A 14,802-nucleotide genomic window follows, 5' to 3' on the forward strand; every position below is an offset into this window, starting at 1 on the left:
ACTCATGTGCTGAGCATGATAACTAATCTTCAGATGCTTACTAGGAGAAATACTAATCATCAGGAAGAATATTGGTCATGTTGGCATCTGGGTGTCTTTGCTGTATGTAATGTTGTAGAACTTGAGGGGTTTATATAGCCAAGGGCAGGAGTGAAACTGAGCCTGTGATGCACTGTTATCCCTGTCTGACAACTCAGCTGTGAGGGAGAAACAACTGTCCTCTGAGGCTTACATATTTCCCCTTGGTGGGTCTCCTACCCCTTGCAAAGATTCAGATGACACAAGTGGCACCAGTAGTGTAAAAGCAGCGTCTCCCTGTTCAAGTTGTGTATCTGAACAGTGAGGCACAGCAGCGGGTTGAAGGGCAGATAAGAAATGTGTTGCCTCACCTGATGTACAGTCATTGAATACACATGCTGTAACAGCACTTTGTCTCTAGGTAGCTGACAGCTGCATTCTGCTAAATGATTTCATGCTTTATTTAACAGAGTTTGCATTTGTTTGCAGAAGATCAATAACATTCACCGACAGGCTGAACCAGCAGACTTAACAACAGCGGACTTCCTAAGAAATCAGGGTTAGTAGGCAGAAGGGGAAGGGATGGTGATGCACACCAGCCTGAGTCAGAGTTTGCTCTGTCAGTACAGCAGTGTTCCAAATAGGACCAGTCACTGGGAAGAGTATGTGGGGCTTTTGGCTTCCAAGGAGTAAAGGGGGAAAAAGGTGAAGAGGCAGCTTGATGATTAGGAAAAGTAAAAGCTGCTCAGTGCTTGGAGAATAGAGAGGGGCAGGAATTCTTTCAGAACAAGCTTTTTTAGGAAGAGTTACAGCGTTGTTTTGTGGTGTCTCCCAACTCTAGAAGCAGCAGAAGGAAGATGGTTCTGGAGTGGGTCTCGCAAGTGACCCCCGATAGGTCATTTGAAACAGTGTAAAATGGCCACCTGTGCATAAGTGCAGGCTCCTCCGCGCTGCTCTGTGGTTGCTGCAACTGCATGAAGGGTAAGTTCCCAGCGAAGCCAAAGAATATTTGGGTACCAGTGCCATGGGGCGGAGGGGGGGCACATTTTTGCCTCCAGAGACCTGTACTCTCAATTAAGTAGTGCAAATCAAGAACACTTTTCAGCTGCAGTTGCTTTGGTCTGACACTGTCATTTTTTCCACTAGGACCTGATCTATAGCTGGTTGGAAGAAAAAGTGGTTCTCTGCTGTCCTCTGTTCAAGAATAAAATAAGTTCTTGTAAGCTAAGTTGGGCTTTGTTTGTGGTTTTTTGTAAAGGTTACCTACTTGAACATAAATGGTTTTGAGCAAGTAGAAAGGATTTGGAGTTAAAATGCTTTCTGAAATTTAGGCAGCTGTGAGCTTGGCCTTCGTAGGAAAACCTGCTTCTCCCTGATACCTAAAGACTTCAGTGTCTGCAGACACTGAAAGTTGAAAAGCAATTAATGGTAACAGTGTGACAGAAACTACATGTGGGTAAGCTAGGACTGGTGACAGAAATGGTTCTTGCGGTCTGCTTGGAAGCTCAGAAAGGGAGAAGCGAGAGGCGGTAGCACAGCCATCGGGTTCCTTGTCTGGTAAGCCCTTAGAATGGAGCAAGTTTAACCCCCGTGCTAGGCTACAGCCTTAGCTAGGAAACCTGCCCTTCTGAAATGGGAAAAGACATGCGCGTAATAGTTCCTGATGTGTGCAGCTACCTCTGCCCATGAGCTGGATGGGATGCCTGGCAGGATGCTGCACCATGACAGCACTCTTAAAACATGTTCCTTTTGCGTCAAGGTGCTGCTGATGGCCGTGTTCAAAGTCACCTGCATGAGCTGTGCTGCAGCTTGGCTGGAGCTGGTTTTGGTACTGTCTTGGCCAGGCATGTTCTTGTGAAAGAGGTTTTGCAGAGTGCTTTCAAATAAAAAACTTGGTACCATTGTAAGGTGGCTCTGATGCAAACAGTGGTTAATTTGAGACCTGGGAACAAAAGATGGACTCCAAGCTAGAGATTACATCTGAAACTGGCTTGCAGACTAAACTGCTGTAATGCTTATTTGAACTGGCTGAAAGCAGCCTGCTGTGAGCTTGAGGGGGTTTTTGAGTTCCCTGGCTCACAGCCAGGGTATCTCTTGCCATCTCTGCAGTAAGTTGTTCCTCCCCAGCCGAGGTACAGCAGGTAGCATCCCAAGTGGAAAAAGGGTGTGCTCAGAGCTGCCTCCAGAGATCCAGCACAGCACTCTGCGAGGGGCACCAGGCCCCCCTGCCTGCCTGGGTCTCCACAGTTCAACCCCATGCCTGTATCTGCTGCGGGAGGTAGTGGCGCTCGCCCCCACCCAGTTCATCCAAACAGCAGAAATGGGCATAAAAGAACAGACTCATTCAACATTTATGTAATTACACGAAGTGGGAGAAGTGTCTCCTGCTCCCTCTGCTGAGCCATATCAGCACTCCAGCTTCCCCAGTGGGTCTTCCCTTGGCAGCGCTGGCTTCCATGGGATGGCTGAAGGGTTCAAGACCTTCACCTCCCTCAGATTTTTTTGGGGAGGAAAAAAGAAAAAGTGACAACCACACGAATTGACCCAACGAGCTAGCAGGTTCTCCAGCCAACCTGCCATGGGGCTGCCTTCTCAAATCACTCAGAGGGCACGCCATGGTCCCTGTGCAAGAAAAACTCAACAAACCTGCTATGCATGTGGGCTGTAGATCAGCTCTTCTCCAGGATGCTCAAGGGCCGCGTTCGCCATGTCCCAGCTGAGCTGCAGTAACCCTGCTCTTAGCTGATGGCTTATAAGTCCTGCCCTTGGAGAACACCATGACCCAGGGATGGGGAAAATGACAGACACACCATGCATCTGTCACAGGAGAGCGCAACCAAGCCACTCTTCCCTGCTGATGATGAAAGCACACAGATCCTTCTGGAAAGCAGCACACATCAACCTGCAGCTGGCTGGAGTTCAGGCTTTCTGCAGTCTGGGAGGGAGGTGTTCTCCAAACGCACTGCCTTCCTGTTAGCTGGATGACCTAGTCTCCAGTCCGAGGATACATCATGCCTGTTGTGGTCCCACCATGGTGTTTGAGTCAGTGTGATGGCAAGGTGAAGGGCGTTTTCCAGCCGGAGGCTGCCACATGTAGACATCCTCAGCATCCTTTTCCAGCATCATCCTGCCCCTCCTGGGCTTCGCAGGGGCCACTGCTGGCCCACAGCCACATTGGTGGGGCTAGGACATCACAGCCACGTGCCGTGGTGCTTACTGGTGGCCCAAAGGCCATGTTCAATCACACTGAGCCATGAAACATTGCCAGACATCTCTGAGGAAACACAACATTTCTCTACCAGCTTCAGCTTGCCCCTTACCATCACAAGCACCACCAGCTGTGGTGTGGTGGCTCTGCTCCTTGGGCTGGCCAGCCAGCTGGGGAGAGCCCTCAGGAGAAGGTGGCCTTCAGGAAAGAGGAGAAGAGCCACAGGAGTCCTCGGACTTGGCCCCACGGACAGCTGCCTGGCCTCACCGCTGGTAGAGGGTCATGATCCCTGCTCGGTGCAGGCTCCTCCACAGCGCTGCCTCCAGCATCATGTCATGGTTGGCATAAAACACCAGCGGTTTCTTCTCCACCTCGTAGTAGTGATCTGAGAACTGCTCATAGTTGGTGGTGATGAACCCGTAAGCACTAACCTGCAGGGAGGGAGGTGGGACACAAAGGATGGAGTCAGGGCTGACCTCAGGTGGTCCATGCACCACCACCCCCTGCTCCAGGAACAGGTGGTAACACACATAGGAAAGCCACCAAGACATGCTGCTCCCCACCTTACAGCAGCTATTCACAAGCCCCCAGCAGCCAAAGGGGGAATCCCCTTGTCCCCAGGGGAAGGTGGCCCCATGGCCTCTTACCTGGTCACAGGTGTGGAGCGCAGTGAGGAGCATGAGCGCGCCGGTGCTGGGCATGTAGAGCGAGCCGTACTGCGTGTTCAGGAGCTCCGATCGCAGGAACCTGCCAGTGGACACAGCAGGGCCGAGGGGCTCATGGCTGGCACAACACTGCAGCCCCCAGCACCAGACCCAGCAGCACCCAGCACCTGTCCAGCCCCCACCATTTGCTTGGTGACACCAGTAAGGCAGGAGCACAGAGTAAAACACAGGGCTTGTGTGGATTCTCTTCTACTAAGGTTCAGCCCATCTGCTGCAGGTTACTAAAAGGTACCTCTCTGCTGTCCGAAATCACCCCAACCCAGGCACCTGCTGTCACAAAAGGTAGGAAGAGATGATCCCTTTGGGCCCTGCCTCTGCTCCTGTTAGACTAGGTCAAAATTTATTTTATTTTGGGAAATGGGAGGCAAGGCGAGCACAGCGAGGTGTAGGAAGGGGTGTGAGCTGTGCTAGCGAACGGGAATGGCAGGGGAGAGATGCCCCTGCCTTGTCTGCAGAGAGCAGGGCAGGGCTGCTTCCAGAGCCGGGGGAGGACTGGGACTGTGCTTTGATGCTGAGCAGCCACTGGTCCGTGCTGGAGAGAGCAGTGGTGAGAGGCAGGCGGTCTGAGCACAGACCAGAGCAAAGCTGGGCAATAGCCACGGTCCTCATCATCCTCACCTCGCTGTCAGGTACTGCAGGAAATCAGGATGCAGCAGCTTGAACTTCTCTGCAGATGCCTCTGGTCCAAAATACTTCTGTGGCCTGCAGTGGGGTGAGGAGATGAGCGGAATTCACATCACAGGAGTCCTGGGGCTACTTGGGATTCATCCCAGCAGGGACAGATGTGGGGTGAGGGCAGGCAAGTCACGCTCCCTCCAGTGTGTCACCAAGGGTTCTGGGGGAATCTTGGGGGGCTACTCACTTGTCCCCCTTGTCTGAGCCCTCGGGGACTGGGCTGCCCTGGATGGCCGACTTCAGCATGACATAGTCACGGACATCCGAAGGGATGAAGATGTACCTCAGGTCCTGCAGCGGGGACACAGACGTGGCACTTGGGGGGGCTTTGGGGCACTGCCCATGTCAGTGGGGTGAGGGCTGAGGGCTCCTGAGATGGGGAGAATGTTTGGGGGGTGAGCCCAGCCTGAAGGGACAATTTGGGGTCACCTCCCCAACAAGCCCCGAGTCTCACCTTGGCCTGGGGTATCTGGGTGAAGCCATACTCCTCATAGGTGATGAGGGAGTTCTTCATGGTGTTCACCGTGAAGCCATAGAAGGAGATCTTGGTCCCGACGTCCTCCTCAAAGCCTTTGATCACGGCACCGTTCAGCCTACAGGAAAAATGCAGGATGAGTCCAGTGCTGGCCTCGCCCCAGCACCCATGGCCCCTTCCTGCCTGGCACCCATCCGCACCTGAAGACCAGGTCGTGCGCGTCGATTGCCTTGCCCTGCCGCGAGCCGTTGAGGATGCCACCGTTGCCCACCACAGCGCAGCGGACACAGCCCCTGGGGAAGGTGCCCCTGTTGAAGAGGTGCCTGTTGGCAGAGGTGTTGAGGAGCCGGAGGGTGCTGCCCACCACTGCAACAGAGCAGGATGGGGCTGGTCAGTGGGGTGTATGGCAGCCCACGTGAGCACGTGCGTGCTTAAGCATGCACACAGACGGGCTTGTGCAAGAGCACACCCAGGAGCAGCACACAAGAATGCTCACAGCATCCTCAGGCAGGAGAGGGATCTACAGGTGAGATGGGGGGACACCAGCCAGTCCCTCCTCTCCTTGGCTTGGTGTCACCCCCTTGCAGCCCCCTACATTCCTAAGCCTGCTCCAAACAGCAGCCACCTGAGGCCATGCAAGGCACGGGGACGCATCCGGACATCTCCAGCCGCAGCCATGCAGGTGCTGCTGCCCACACCAGCCACGTCTCCTCCTAACAAAGTCTCTGCAACTGCCACTGGTTCGATCCCCCATCCCCCACCCCCACCATCCCCAGCACTTCCCAGCCCAGGGACTGAAGCTAGAGGCTGCCAGGGAGAGCAGGGAGTGGGTTTGGGGTGGGAAGGGAAACAATCTCCATCCACAACAATGAAGCGGGTTGTCCGAGCTCCTCCGGCCCCAGTTAATAATCACGCACACACTGGAGCTTTTATTCGAGGAAAATGTCACAAGATGCAGCAAGTGGCATTTGCAAAGCCATCCCCTCTGCCCCACACCCTGGGAGGCAGAGTGGGAAGTGATGAAGGTCTCTGGCCTTTCTGCAGGGCTTCTCTGCCTGCCCCATGTCTTCAACCCCTTCTGCCGGGCTCCCCAGGCCCCTCGAGCTGCCCCACTCCCTCCCATTGCCCCCTTGCCCCATCTGCTGCCACCCTCATCCTATTTGGGTCTCTACCTGTGTGGGACAAGCCTTGCCAGCCGTAGGGGACGTGTCGTGTCTTCAGCCTGTCCCAGGTCTCTGGGGTGAAGTGCTGGTCCCACATCAGCACAGGGGTGTTAAAGCGGAAGATCTCCCCAAACTTGCGGTCTGCCTTTGCTCTGGCCATCACCGAGTGGAGGCACATGCTTGGCTGGGAGGGAGGAGGACCTTGGTTCAGTCTCCAGCCTGGGTCTACCTTCCCTCTGGTATCTCCATCCCTCAGCAGGCACCGAAGAGAGGACAAACCCAGGGACAGAAATGCTCCTTGTCCATCACATGTTCTGCTGGGTCACCCAGGCAGGGCACTGCCTCATGCCTCAGTTTCCTGCTGCAAAACACCCTTTGGTAGCCAGCTCGGGGGGGGGTGGGGGGGGTGGGGGGGGTGGGGACCAGGGCTTACAGAGTCACCTGAGAACATGAGTCCTGTGAAAGATTCAGCACCTTCTAGTGTGGGCACCCTGTTAAAGGGCTTTGCTGTACGAGAACAGTCCCAAGTGCCCAGGACTGGTCCCTCCCCTCCCAGAGTCTGGGTCCATCCGCAGGAGTTTCCAGCCCAGGCTGGTGGCCCAGGTGTCACAGGGCTGGAGGGAGCAGGTGATGCTGGCTCCAACCTCCAGACCGGGGAATTGCTCAGGGAGGTGCTGCAACCGCAGCAGGGAGGCCCGAGGGGACCCACGTGCATGGACGGAGGAGGCTGCTCCTACACACACACACAAAAAAACCCTTCCAGGTGCTGCTGCTCCTTCTCAGCTTCCCCACAGACCTTCAACCAACAACACCCAGCCAGGAGGGGCAGCGGGGACACTGACTGTGCTGTGCTGATGATTACCTGCTCTCTGCTGGGCTTGGGCTCCTCCAGCTCAGCAGAAGGCTTGAAGAACTTCCCACTGGAAAGGGGGAAACGTACAGCAGAGTTAAAAATCCATCCCTCAGGCACTGGAAAACTCCACAAGAGGGCAAGGGGCTCCCAGCTCATGCCAGGACCACTGCACACACCTTCCCCTCTTACCGCTCTATGCCGCCTTCAAGAGCCCATCTGCGGCTGCTGGCTTGGTGCGATGTCCCTGGCGGAGCCAGCGCCAGCGGGTCCTGCTGCAGCAGGCTGCAGGAGAAGAAGCCGGTAGGGGCTCAGCCAGGGAGGTGACACCAAACTGCTGCACCCCAACACCCCCAGCCTGTGAGAGCCACGGGGCAGGTCCACATCAGCTCCACTCAGCTCCCGCCACCACTGCCTGCACCCACTCACCCACCCACCCTGCCCATGCACGTTCCTGCACGTGGAGAGCCAAGGATTTGCAAAATACTGCGTTTGTGCAGAAAGCAGCCGCTGTCTCCCAGTGGGTCCCACCTCCAGGACCCCCACATGTCAACTACCACACCCAGCCCAGCCTGCAGCCTTGGGGGGACCCTGCTGAAACCTCCCTGGCTCTTCTCACCATCCCACCCTTCCTGAGCCCAAGAGGGTCAGAGCAGGGACAAGCTGGGCAGGCCAGCAGGACGCATGTGGTTGCTACACTGAGAAGCAATTGCCACCTGGGATCTGGAGGCTCTGCGGGTGTATGGGACACACACCCACACCGCAGGACAGCTGGGGCATGCCCCAATCCCTCGTTTAGTGCCGGGGGACAAAAGACATCTCGGAATGCCCTGAGCTGCATGGGGCCAGGCAGAGCAGACCCAGCCTCCCGGGGGGGAGCGTGTTGGGCTGGGGGCCAGGGGCAGGCAGGGTCACAGCCTGGCAAGCAGGAGGTGGGAGCCCACCGGAGGGGAACAGGCTCCCATTCATCCACACACAGAAGGGCCCTTCAGAACCCCCCCAGTGCTGCCTCCAGCCCAGCCAGCAGGTGCTCAGGCCAGAAGGGGGGTATTGTGGAGGAGACAAGGGCCCCTTGTTACGGGATCTCCGCTTCGGAGCCCAGGGACAGGTAGAGGCAGGTGGGCAGCAGAGCTCTGCTTCCCCCCCTCCCAGCCCCGCTGGCGCGACGCAGCCCAGCCAGTGGGCGTTGGATTTCTGACCCCACCATGTCCTCTGGCAACACCAGCAGCACCCACAGTCCTGCCTGGGAGTAAATCCAGACCCATTTCCCACCCAAACTCTGCTTTGCGCCACCCTAGGAATATGGCATGACACGGGGGGCAGCCCAGCACTTTGCACGGGGGGCTGGAGTATCTCCCCAGGTACAGAAGGGGAGTCAGTGCCCAGCAGCTTTAGCCCCAGCACCCTCTTGCACCATCCCAGCACTGCTGGCTCTGGGCAGGGAGTGCCAAGGGCAAAGGCATCCCCACTGCGCAGGAGGCTGAGCACCACCAGCAGAGCAGGGCAGCATTTTAAAATCAAGCCCATGTGCCTTGCCTCAGCGTCCCATGAACAGGCAGCTCCCCAGCAAGAGCCCCCACCATTCAAAACACACACATGCTTCAGCCCAGGGGCAAGGTCCCCAGCTTAGCCCTGCCCCGTGGCCGCATCCTGCTCTCCAAACACATGCAAAGAGCTGTCCCGCTGCCTCCAGTGTGGGAGTGCTGACACCAGGGCTGGCACCAGAGCCGGGAGAAGGGTCAGGCCCGGCGCTGCTCCCACCTCCCCTTGCAGTCACCATCCCTGAGGCTTCTCCCAGGAGCACCCAAGCTGGTGGGAGAGGAGGGAGGGCAAATGCCCGGGAGAGTCTACCAAGGTGGGACTGAGCCATCCCAGGGAGATGCTAGAGCTGCAGCTTTCTGCAGGGCCTTTCTGGTGTTACCGCTGCCAGTATCTAAATAAACCCAGCCTGACCAAACCTGCCTCTGTTCCCTCGGCTCGTGGCTGGGAGCAGAGCTGCCCTGGCAGGGCCTGTGCACAGCAAGGCACCGGCTGGGGAAAGCCATCCAAAGGCTGTATGAGAGAGACCTCGTTGTTACGCTGAAGGCTGCTCTGCCAGGCACAAGCAGCACACCCCGATGAGAGCAAAACTCACCCATGCAACAGTCTTGCAGCAGCTACAAGGAAAGCCCCGCATGCTGAGTTAGCTAAGCTGCAGTCAACTGCCGTGGGATCCCCAGGGAACCCACCATCAGCAAGCCACCCTGCTTGCTTCCTCCATCTCATGATGCAGAAGATCCCCAGCCCTCATGCCTCACCAGCACGAGCTTATCAACACTACCAGCACCTGAACGATGGACTAGGGACCGAAGAAACCTCCCTGCTCCAAACCCAGTGCCAGAGCCAGCTCCTGCAAAGCCCTGAACTCCCTGTAGCAGCAAAACCCCTGCATGCAAAAGCCCCCAGTCTGGCCACACACCCTTTTTCTGGCCACAGAGGCACAGCCCACCACCAAACCCCAAAAGCCATCACCCTCACACACCATGCCCAGGCTCCTCGTGCTGCCCAGCAGCCCCACACGAACAGCCTCTCCCAGCCCCACCGCCTCCCCAGCCTTTCCCCATCAGGCTCACGAGCCCCAGCTGCACATCTCTGCCCACCCAGCCCCTCCAAGTTCTCCCACTCTTGTTTCTTGGTATAGACCTTCCCTTCCCCAGCTCATCCCTGTGCCTACAAGCCAAGGCAAGGACCGCACTGCTTTCTGAACTGCCAGGGATGCTGCGGGAGCACCGGGGGCAGCACCAGGGGCTCACACCCAGGCTGGCTGGGGGGAGGTGGGTGCAGCCAGCCTGGCAGGTTGGCTCCTGCTGACATTCAGTGGGAGCTGGGACCCACCATGGCCAGACATGGGGCATGGCACTTGTTCATCGCTTCTTCCAGGGCTTGTGCTGATCTGGTAAGTCCAGTCCCTGCGTCAGCACCTCCTTGGCACTTGCATCCCAGCTGTGGGTGCTGGAGCCAGCTCCCCAGCCATATGGGATGCCAGGGAGGGTGTGGGCTGGCTGGGCAACCCTGCCAGATGGCAGCTCAGCTGTGTGCTGGGGAGCCAAACGCTTTGACGTCACCCGCCCGCCAGGATGTGGCAAAGCACCTCGTAATGCCTGGTTGACTCGGAAGATGACAACCCTACCTGGGACCGGCTGATGCACAATGGGGCTCTGGGGAAGGAGTGGCCCGTGGCTGCCTGGGCACCAGCCGCAGCAGCAAGGGCCAGCCAAGCCTGGGTGTGCTTTTTCACTGCCGTGGCATTCACAAATATGACGTTTCTGGTCTGTGACCACCCCCCTTTTCCAGAAGATAACACCACCGTCTATGAGTGCTGTGAGCATACACTCCAGCCTTATCTTCAGCAAACACTTCCAGGGCTCCACAAAGCCACCTGACGGAGCTGAAGCAACAACGGGAACCCACCCTCAGAAGGCTTTTGCTCCATCCTACTGCAAAGGTCCATGCTCCAGAACGCATCTTGTCCCGGCACAGAGCCAGAACAGCATGGCAAGGCTGGGCACAGCTCAGTGCTCATCCCGTCTGCCCTAACAATAAAGCCACAAGTGGTGCCAGCAGCTCACCGGTGGGGTTTCAGAGAGATGGCCAGGCAGGGAGTGAGATGGGCCTGTGCCCAGCCAAACCCCAGGGGCTTCCAGGGATTTGGCTCTCCGCAGCCCCCTGACCGCAGGGTGGTCAGCTCTGCAGAGACAGGACCATTTTGCCCATATGCATAGGGGCCTCACTGCTGTCACCAGCTTTGTGCTGAACTGGAGGGGGAGATGTCATTGCCACAGGTATCTGGCCCTCAGATGATTTGGTGCTGGCAGCAGCCAACATCGGGGGGGTGGGGGTGGGGGGGTGGGGGTGCGTCTGTGTGTGCAGTTTCCTCCTGATTCTCTTCATCCTTCTGTAAATCTGCGTGGAGATGCTGCTCACACAAACCTCCTTTGCCTCTGTCACCTGCATCGATGCGTGAGCACCCCTGCCTCTCCCTTTCTGCCCTGACAGCAAGCAGAGGGAAGCACGTACTCCGTGGTACTCCGTGATCGTGCATCTGCCATGCAAAGCACCCACCGTCCCGGTTTCACCTCCAGCCTCAGCCTCGCATCCCTTGGCAGAACAGCACTGATCCCCCTGGGTGTGCAGCTCAGGCTGGACAAGCAGCCATCACAGGGCAGCGTGTTTGTAAACACAGGGAGTTGAAGCGAACAGGACTTGCTTTGGTTTGGGTCTAGCCATAGCGGTTGGATTAAAGCTAAGAGGAAAAGTCCAGGAGAGCTTTGGAGCACAGGTCAGCTCCCTGTTACCTCGCCCTGGGCTCCTTTCCAGGGCTGGACGAGCTGACCCTCAGTCCCATCAGTGGTGAGGCAGGAGCCCAGGCTGGCCCTGCAGCAGGGGGACCCGGGGCTGGGGCATGTCCAGGCAGCGTTAGGCAGTGGCTGAGCTACCTGCAGCCTGCCATGTGGTGGGGGGACCCGCTCCTGGCTCCCATCCCACCGGTCTCCCCTACACCCTGCTCCTGGGATGGGTCATGGACCCTGTGCCAGCGCATGGCTGGTTTCCATTTTCAGCTCCAGCATGGTCCTTGGCCACGTCCTGCTGCCCTCATGTGCCTCAGTTTCCCCTCTCATGGACACCATGGTCTTTGCAGGGAGTTGCTCCATACTCCAGCCGCAACCTACCCCAAGCACCGTGCGGGATGGGCTCACGCTGCTGCCACTGGCACCAGGGCTCACCCAGCGCGTCCAAGGATGGAAACAGCCAACCTGTGCCTGGGCTGCTTGGGGCACTTCTGCTCCGCAAGCCTGGCACGAGAGGGGATCTCTGACCTGGGCAGGACAAGAAGGGGCAAGGAGAGCCCCAGCTTGGAAAGAGAGTGTCTGCACCCCAGCCAGCTGCATCCCCAGCAACTCCCAGCACAAATCCGGCTGCGCTCAGCTCACCCTGTGCAGGACCAGCTCTGTTCCACAGAGCATCCTCCATTCCTGGGTAGCACCCAGGCAACTGGGCTCTGTCACACTGCTGGCACCAAAGAGCACCCAGCGTGGAGGTGAGGGACACCCATGGCACTCTCATTACCTGTTGCTTGCAGGAGAGGAGGGTGGCTGGTCCTGCAGGCTGGGTGCTGTGCGGGCTCCCTTACACCCTTCCCACTTGGCCATGCTCCCCAGGGCTCCCTGGAGGACCTCAGCACCCCTGTCCACTTGGCACTGGAGGGACTAAGGGAAGGGGCTTGGAAAGGTTGGAGGGTGCAGAGAGGGTAGATGTGACCGCAAAGGGGGAGATGCAAATTGCTGGAGTTTGGGAAATGCTGCAGCCCCTGGGAGTTTGCAAGCAGCATAGGGGCAGCCCCGGGGGTCCGAGTGCTCTGCAGTGGGGGGGCAGGGGGTCAGTGCAGCTCCATGGGGGCCAAACCTCCCCCCAGGACAATCGGCTGGCTCCGATTCTAAATCAGCCCAGCGGGGACACACGGGACTCGCAGCGGGTCTAGCTGGCTGCTGAAGGGAGTTTGATCCTGCCACGGGCTGAGCACCCTCAGCCATACCCAGACACAGCCATAGTTTCCTTTGCACTGTGATGGGCTGAACCCCCGCACGGACCCCCACAGCCCTCCAGGGTCGGGCTCTGCGCACCCCTGGGCTCGGCTGGCCGCCGCGGGCAAGACCCGGTGCCGAGGACACCTCGGGGCAGGGCAGAGCCTGCTGCGAGCACATCTCCCAAACCAGCCGACGACGGGGGGCACAGCTAGGATAACCTGCGCTAAGGGATCCCCACCGGCCCCCCACTTCCCCCTCCCCATCCCAGTTCCTCACGGTACCTCACGCTGGATTTGCACATCCCTGCCGCCCCCCTGCCCTTACCTCGCTATGATCCTCTGGCTGGCGGGCGACTCCACCGTAGCGCGGTAGTGACCGTAGAGGAGCAGGGAGGACGTTAACCCCGCCAGGAGCAGGAGGCAGAGCCGTTTCCAGTGCGGGGACCCCATCTTCGGGCACTTCAGCCGCTGGAGCAGCAGAGGGACGGGGGGAGCCCCACGCCGCCCGCAGCGGCCACACCGAGCCCCGCCGCCGGCCAGAGGCCCCGCAAACTTCCCGACCCCTCTGCTCTCCTGGCCCGCTGGCTACGGCCACTGCTCCGTCCTGCCCTGGGTGCTCAGCTGCACCTTGGAGCAGGCTGGGATATTCCTTCGGAGCGGTGGGAGGGAGGGTGTGAGCCGGAGGGAGGAGGCACCAGGCTGACTGGTTCAGACTTGCTGAGAAAAAGAGCACTTTTGAGCTGCTTTTTCTCCGAGCTGAGGATTAAACATTTACTCAGACCAGCGGGGAAATGTGCTTTTTTATGCCTCCTTTTCATGCCACCCACCTACGGCTCACAAAGCACGGCGGTTCCCCCTTTCTGTAACTTTCTTGTTCGGCTAAAACACGTGCTTTTCACAACCGGCAGCTCGCAGAGCCCACACCGACACCTGGCCACCCCCCACCCCCCCGGCTGCAGCCACCGCTGAGCATGGCCGGAGGCAGCTGCTGTTTATCATAAGTTTATCAGAATTTCCAGGCTCCAACGTAAAGCCGCACATCAGCCCCTGAGGTGCCCGATAGCAGCACCACGGCAGGGACCCGCACCCAGCTGCCTCACTGCCGGGGAAGCAAACGGGGTGCAAAAGTGGGGGGACGCTGGTTGGGTGCTGCCTCCGCGTCCTCGGCAGCTTCCTGGCTGAACGGATCGCGCCCCCGTAACGTGGCTTTGCAGCAAACAAAACCGCTCGGGGCTTTGTGCAGAGTTCGACAAATAGTTTGGGCTGGGGGAAAGGAAAAACGGGTTTGTGGGGTTTGGGGGAAAATCTGAACAAAGCATTTTGACATTTTCAGAAGGGAGGTGCTTCAGTTTCTTTTTAGACTATTTCGATATTACTTAAATTCATGGAAACAAAGAAAACAGCCCTGCAGACTGAAGCATATGCATACCAAAAAGTTTGTTGCAGCGGGGGAAGGGACTCAGCAAGGAAAACCTTTTTAGTTGATCTGCAGCAGTTTGCGGGGGTTGGATTTTTAGGACGCCGCCAGCCTCAGGGAAGAGCAGGATGGTGAGCCCTGCTCCATCCCTGAGCACCATGTTGCCCCAGGGTGTCAACCACCTCCAGCCCCTCCCCAAATACCCGCTGTGGTTATTCAGACTGAGGAACGGGGGGGGGGGGGGGGGGGGGGGCAAACCCTATCCCTGCTCCGAGTCCCACCCGCGCACCCCTCCGCTGTGAATATTCACAGCTGCATCTTCCCCAGCACTTCTTATCCTCCCCCCGCCCCCCGAGATCCAAGCGCCCCCCACTTCCATTCCTGCCTGCGCAGACACGTTTCCATAGATGCTGCTCATTCAAAGGAAGATAAATGCAAAAATAATTTTATGTGAGTTTACTTCAGTCTCCATTTCCTCTAGGAATTTTGGCTGTGTGGGGATGGCACCGTGCCGGCACCCACAAAGTGCCCAGGCTGCATCAGTGCCAATGCCCTGGTGCAAACACAGAAGCAGCTCAGCCACCCTGGTGGCACTGGTGGCAGCGCTGGCCTTGTCCCACCGGGAGAGTGGACATTGGACCTGGGTCACCACGGGGGGATGCCAGCCAGGCTGATTTTAAGGAGAACTTACAGGGAAGCAGCCCTGCT

The 14,802-nt window shown here is 58.0% G+C and overlaps 1 protein-coding gene and 1 long non-coding RNA gene across 11 annotated transcripts in view; one reads left to right on the top strand and one right to left on the bottom strand.

Annotated features, from left to right (window-relative positions):
- LOC308060904 overlaps positions 1-1,246 on the top strand; it is a 31,351-nt gene extending 30,105 nt beyond the window's left edge. The window contains exons 6-8 of one of the 5 annotated variants that reach the window (XR_013926961.1): positions 489-577; positions 860-999; positions 1,165-1,246. This is a non-coding gene — a long non-coding RNA (uncharacterized lncRNA). Of the gene's footprint in view, positions 1-488; positions 1,000-1,164 lie in introns of all 5 variants that reach the window. The other 4 variants (XR_013926963.1, XR_013926960.1, XR_013926962.1 and 1 more) reach the window with 4 other exon arrangements.
- A 1,104-nt stretch (positions 1,247-2,350) lies between these two features.
- On the bottom strand, positions 2,351-14,291 carry ST6GALNAC2 (ST6 N-acetylgalactosaminide alpha-2,6-sialyltransferase 2). 6 transcript variants are annotated; one of them, XM_080380108.1, is made up of 11 exons: positions 13,505-14,290; positions 13,003-13,394; positions 7,307-7,399; positions 7,127-7,184; positions 6,274-6,448; positions 5,302-5,467; positions 5,081-5,219; positions 4,814-4,917; positions 4,570-4,653; positions 3,874-3,973; positions 2,351-3,657 (listed from the first exon to the last, which is right to left on the bottom strand). In XM_080380108.1, the coding sequence occupies exons 2-11, from the start codon at positions 13,125-13,127 to the stop codon at positions 3,490-3,492; spliced, it is 1,212 nt and encodes a 403-aa protein (XP_080236234.1). In that variant the 5' UTR covers positions 13,128-13,394; positions 13,505-14,290; the 3' UTR covers positions 2,351-3,489. The 6 variants fall into 6 exon arrangements, 4 of the variants coding, with proteins under 4 accessions (XP_080236234.1, XP_080236233.1, XP_080236232.1 ...); XM_080380107.1 differs by having other exon boundaries at positions 13,003-14,290; XM_080380106.1 differs by lacking the exons at positions 13,003-13,394; positions 13,505-14,290 and adding an exon at positions 9,249-11,002.
- Between the last annotated feature and the right edge of the window lie 511 nt (positions 14,292-14,802).

The sequence above is a fragment of the Falco punctatus genome, assembly GCF_963210335.1.
Source record: "Falco punctatus genome assembly, chromosome: 1".
Lineage (NCBI taxonomy): Eukaryota > Metazoa > Chordata > Aves > Falconiformes > Falconidae > Falco > Falco punctatus.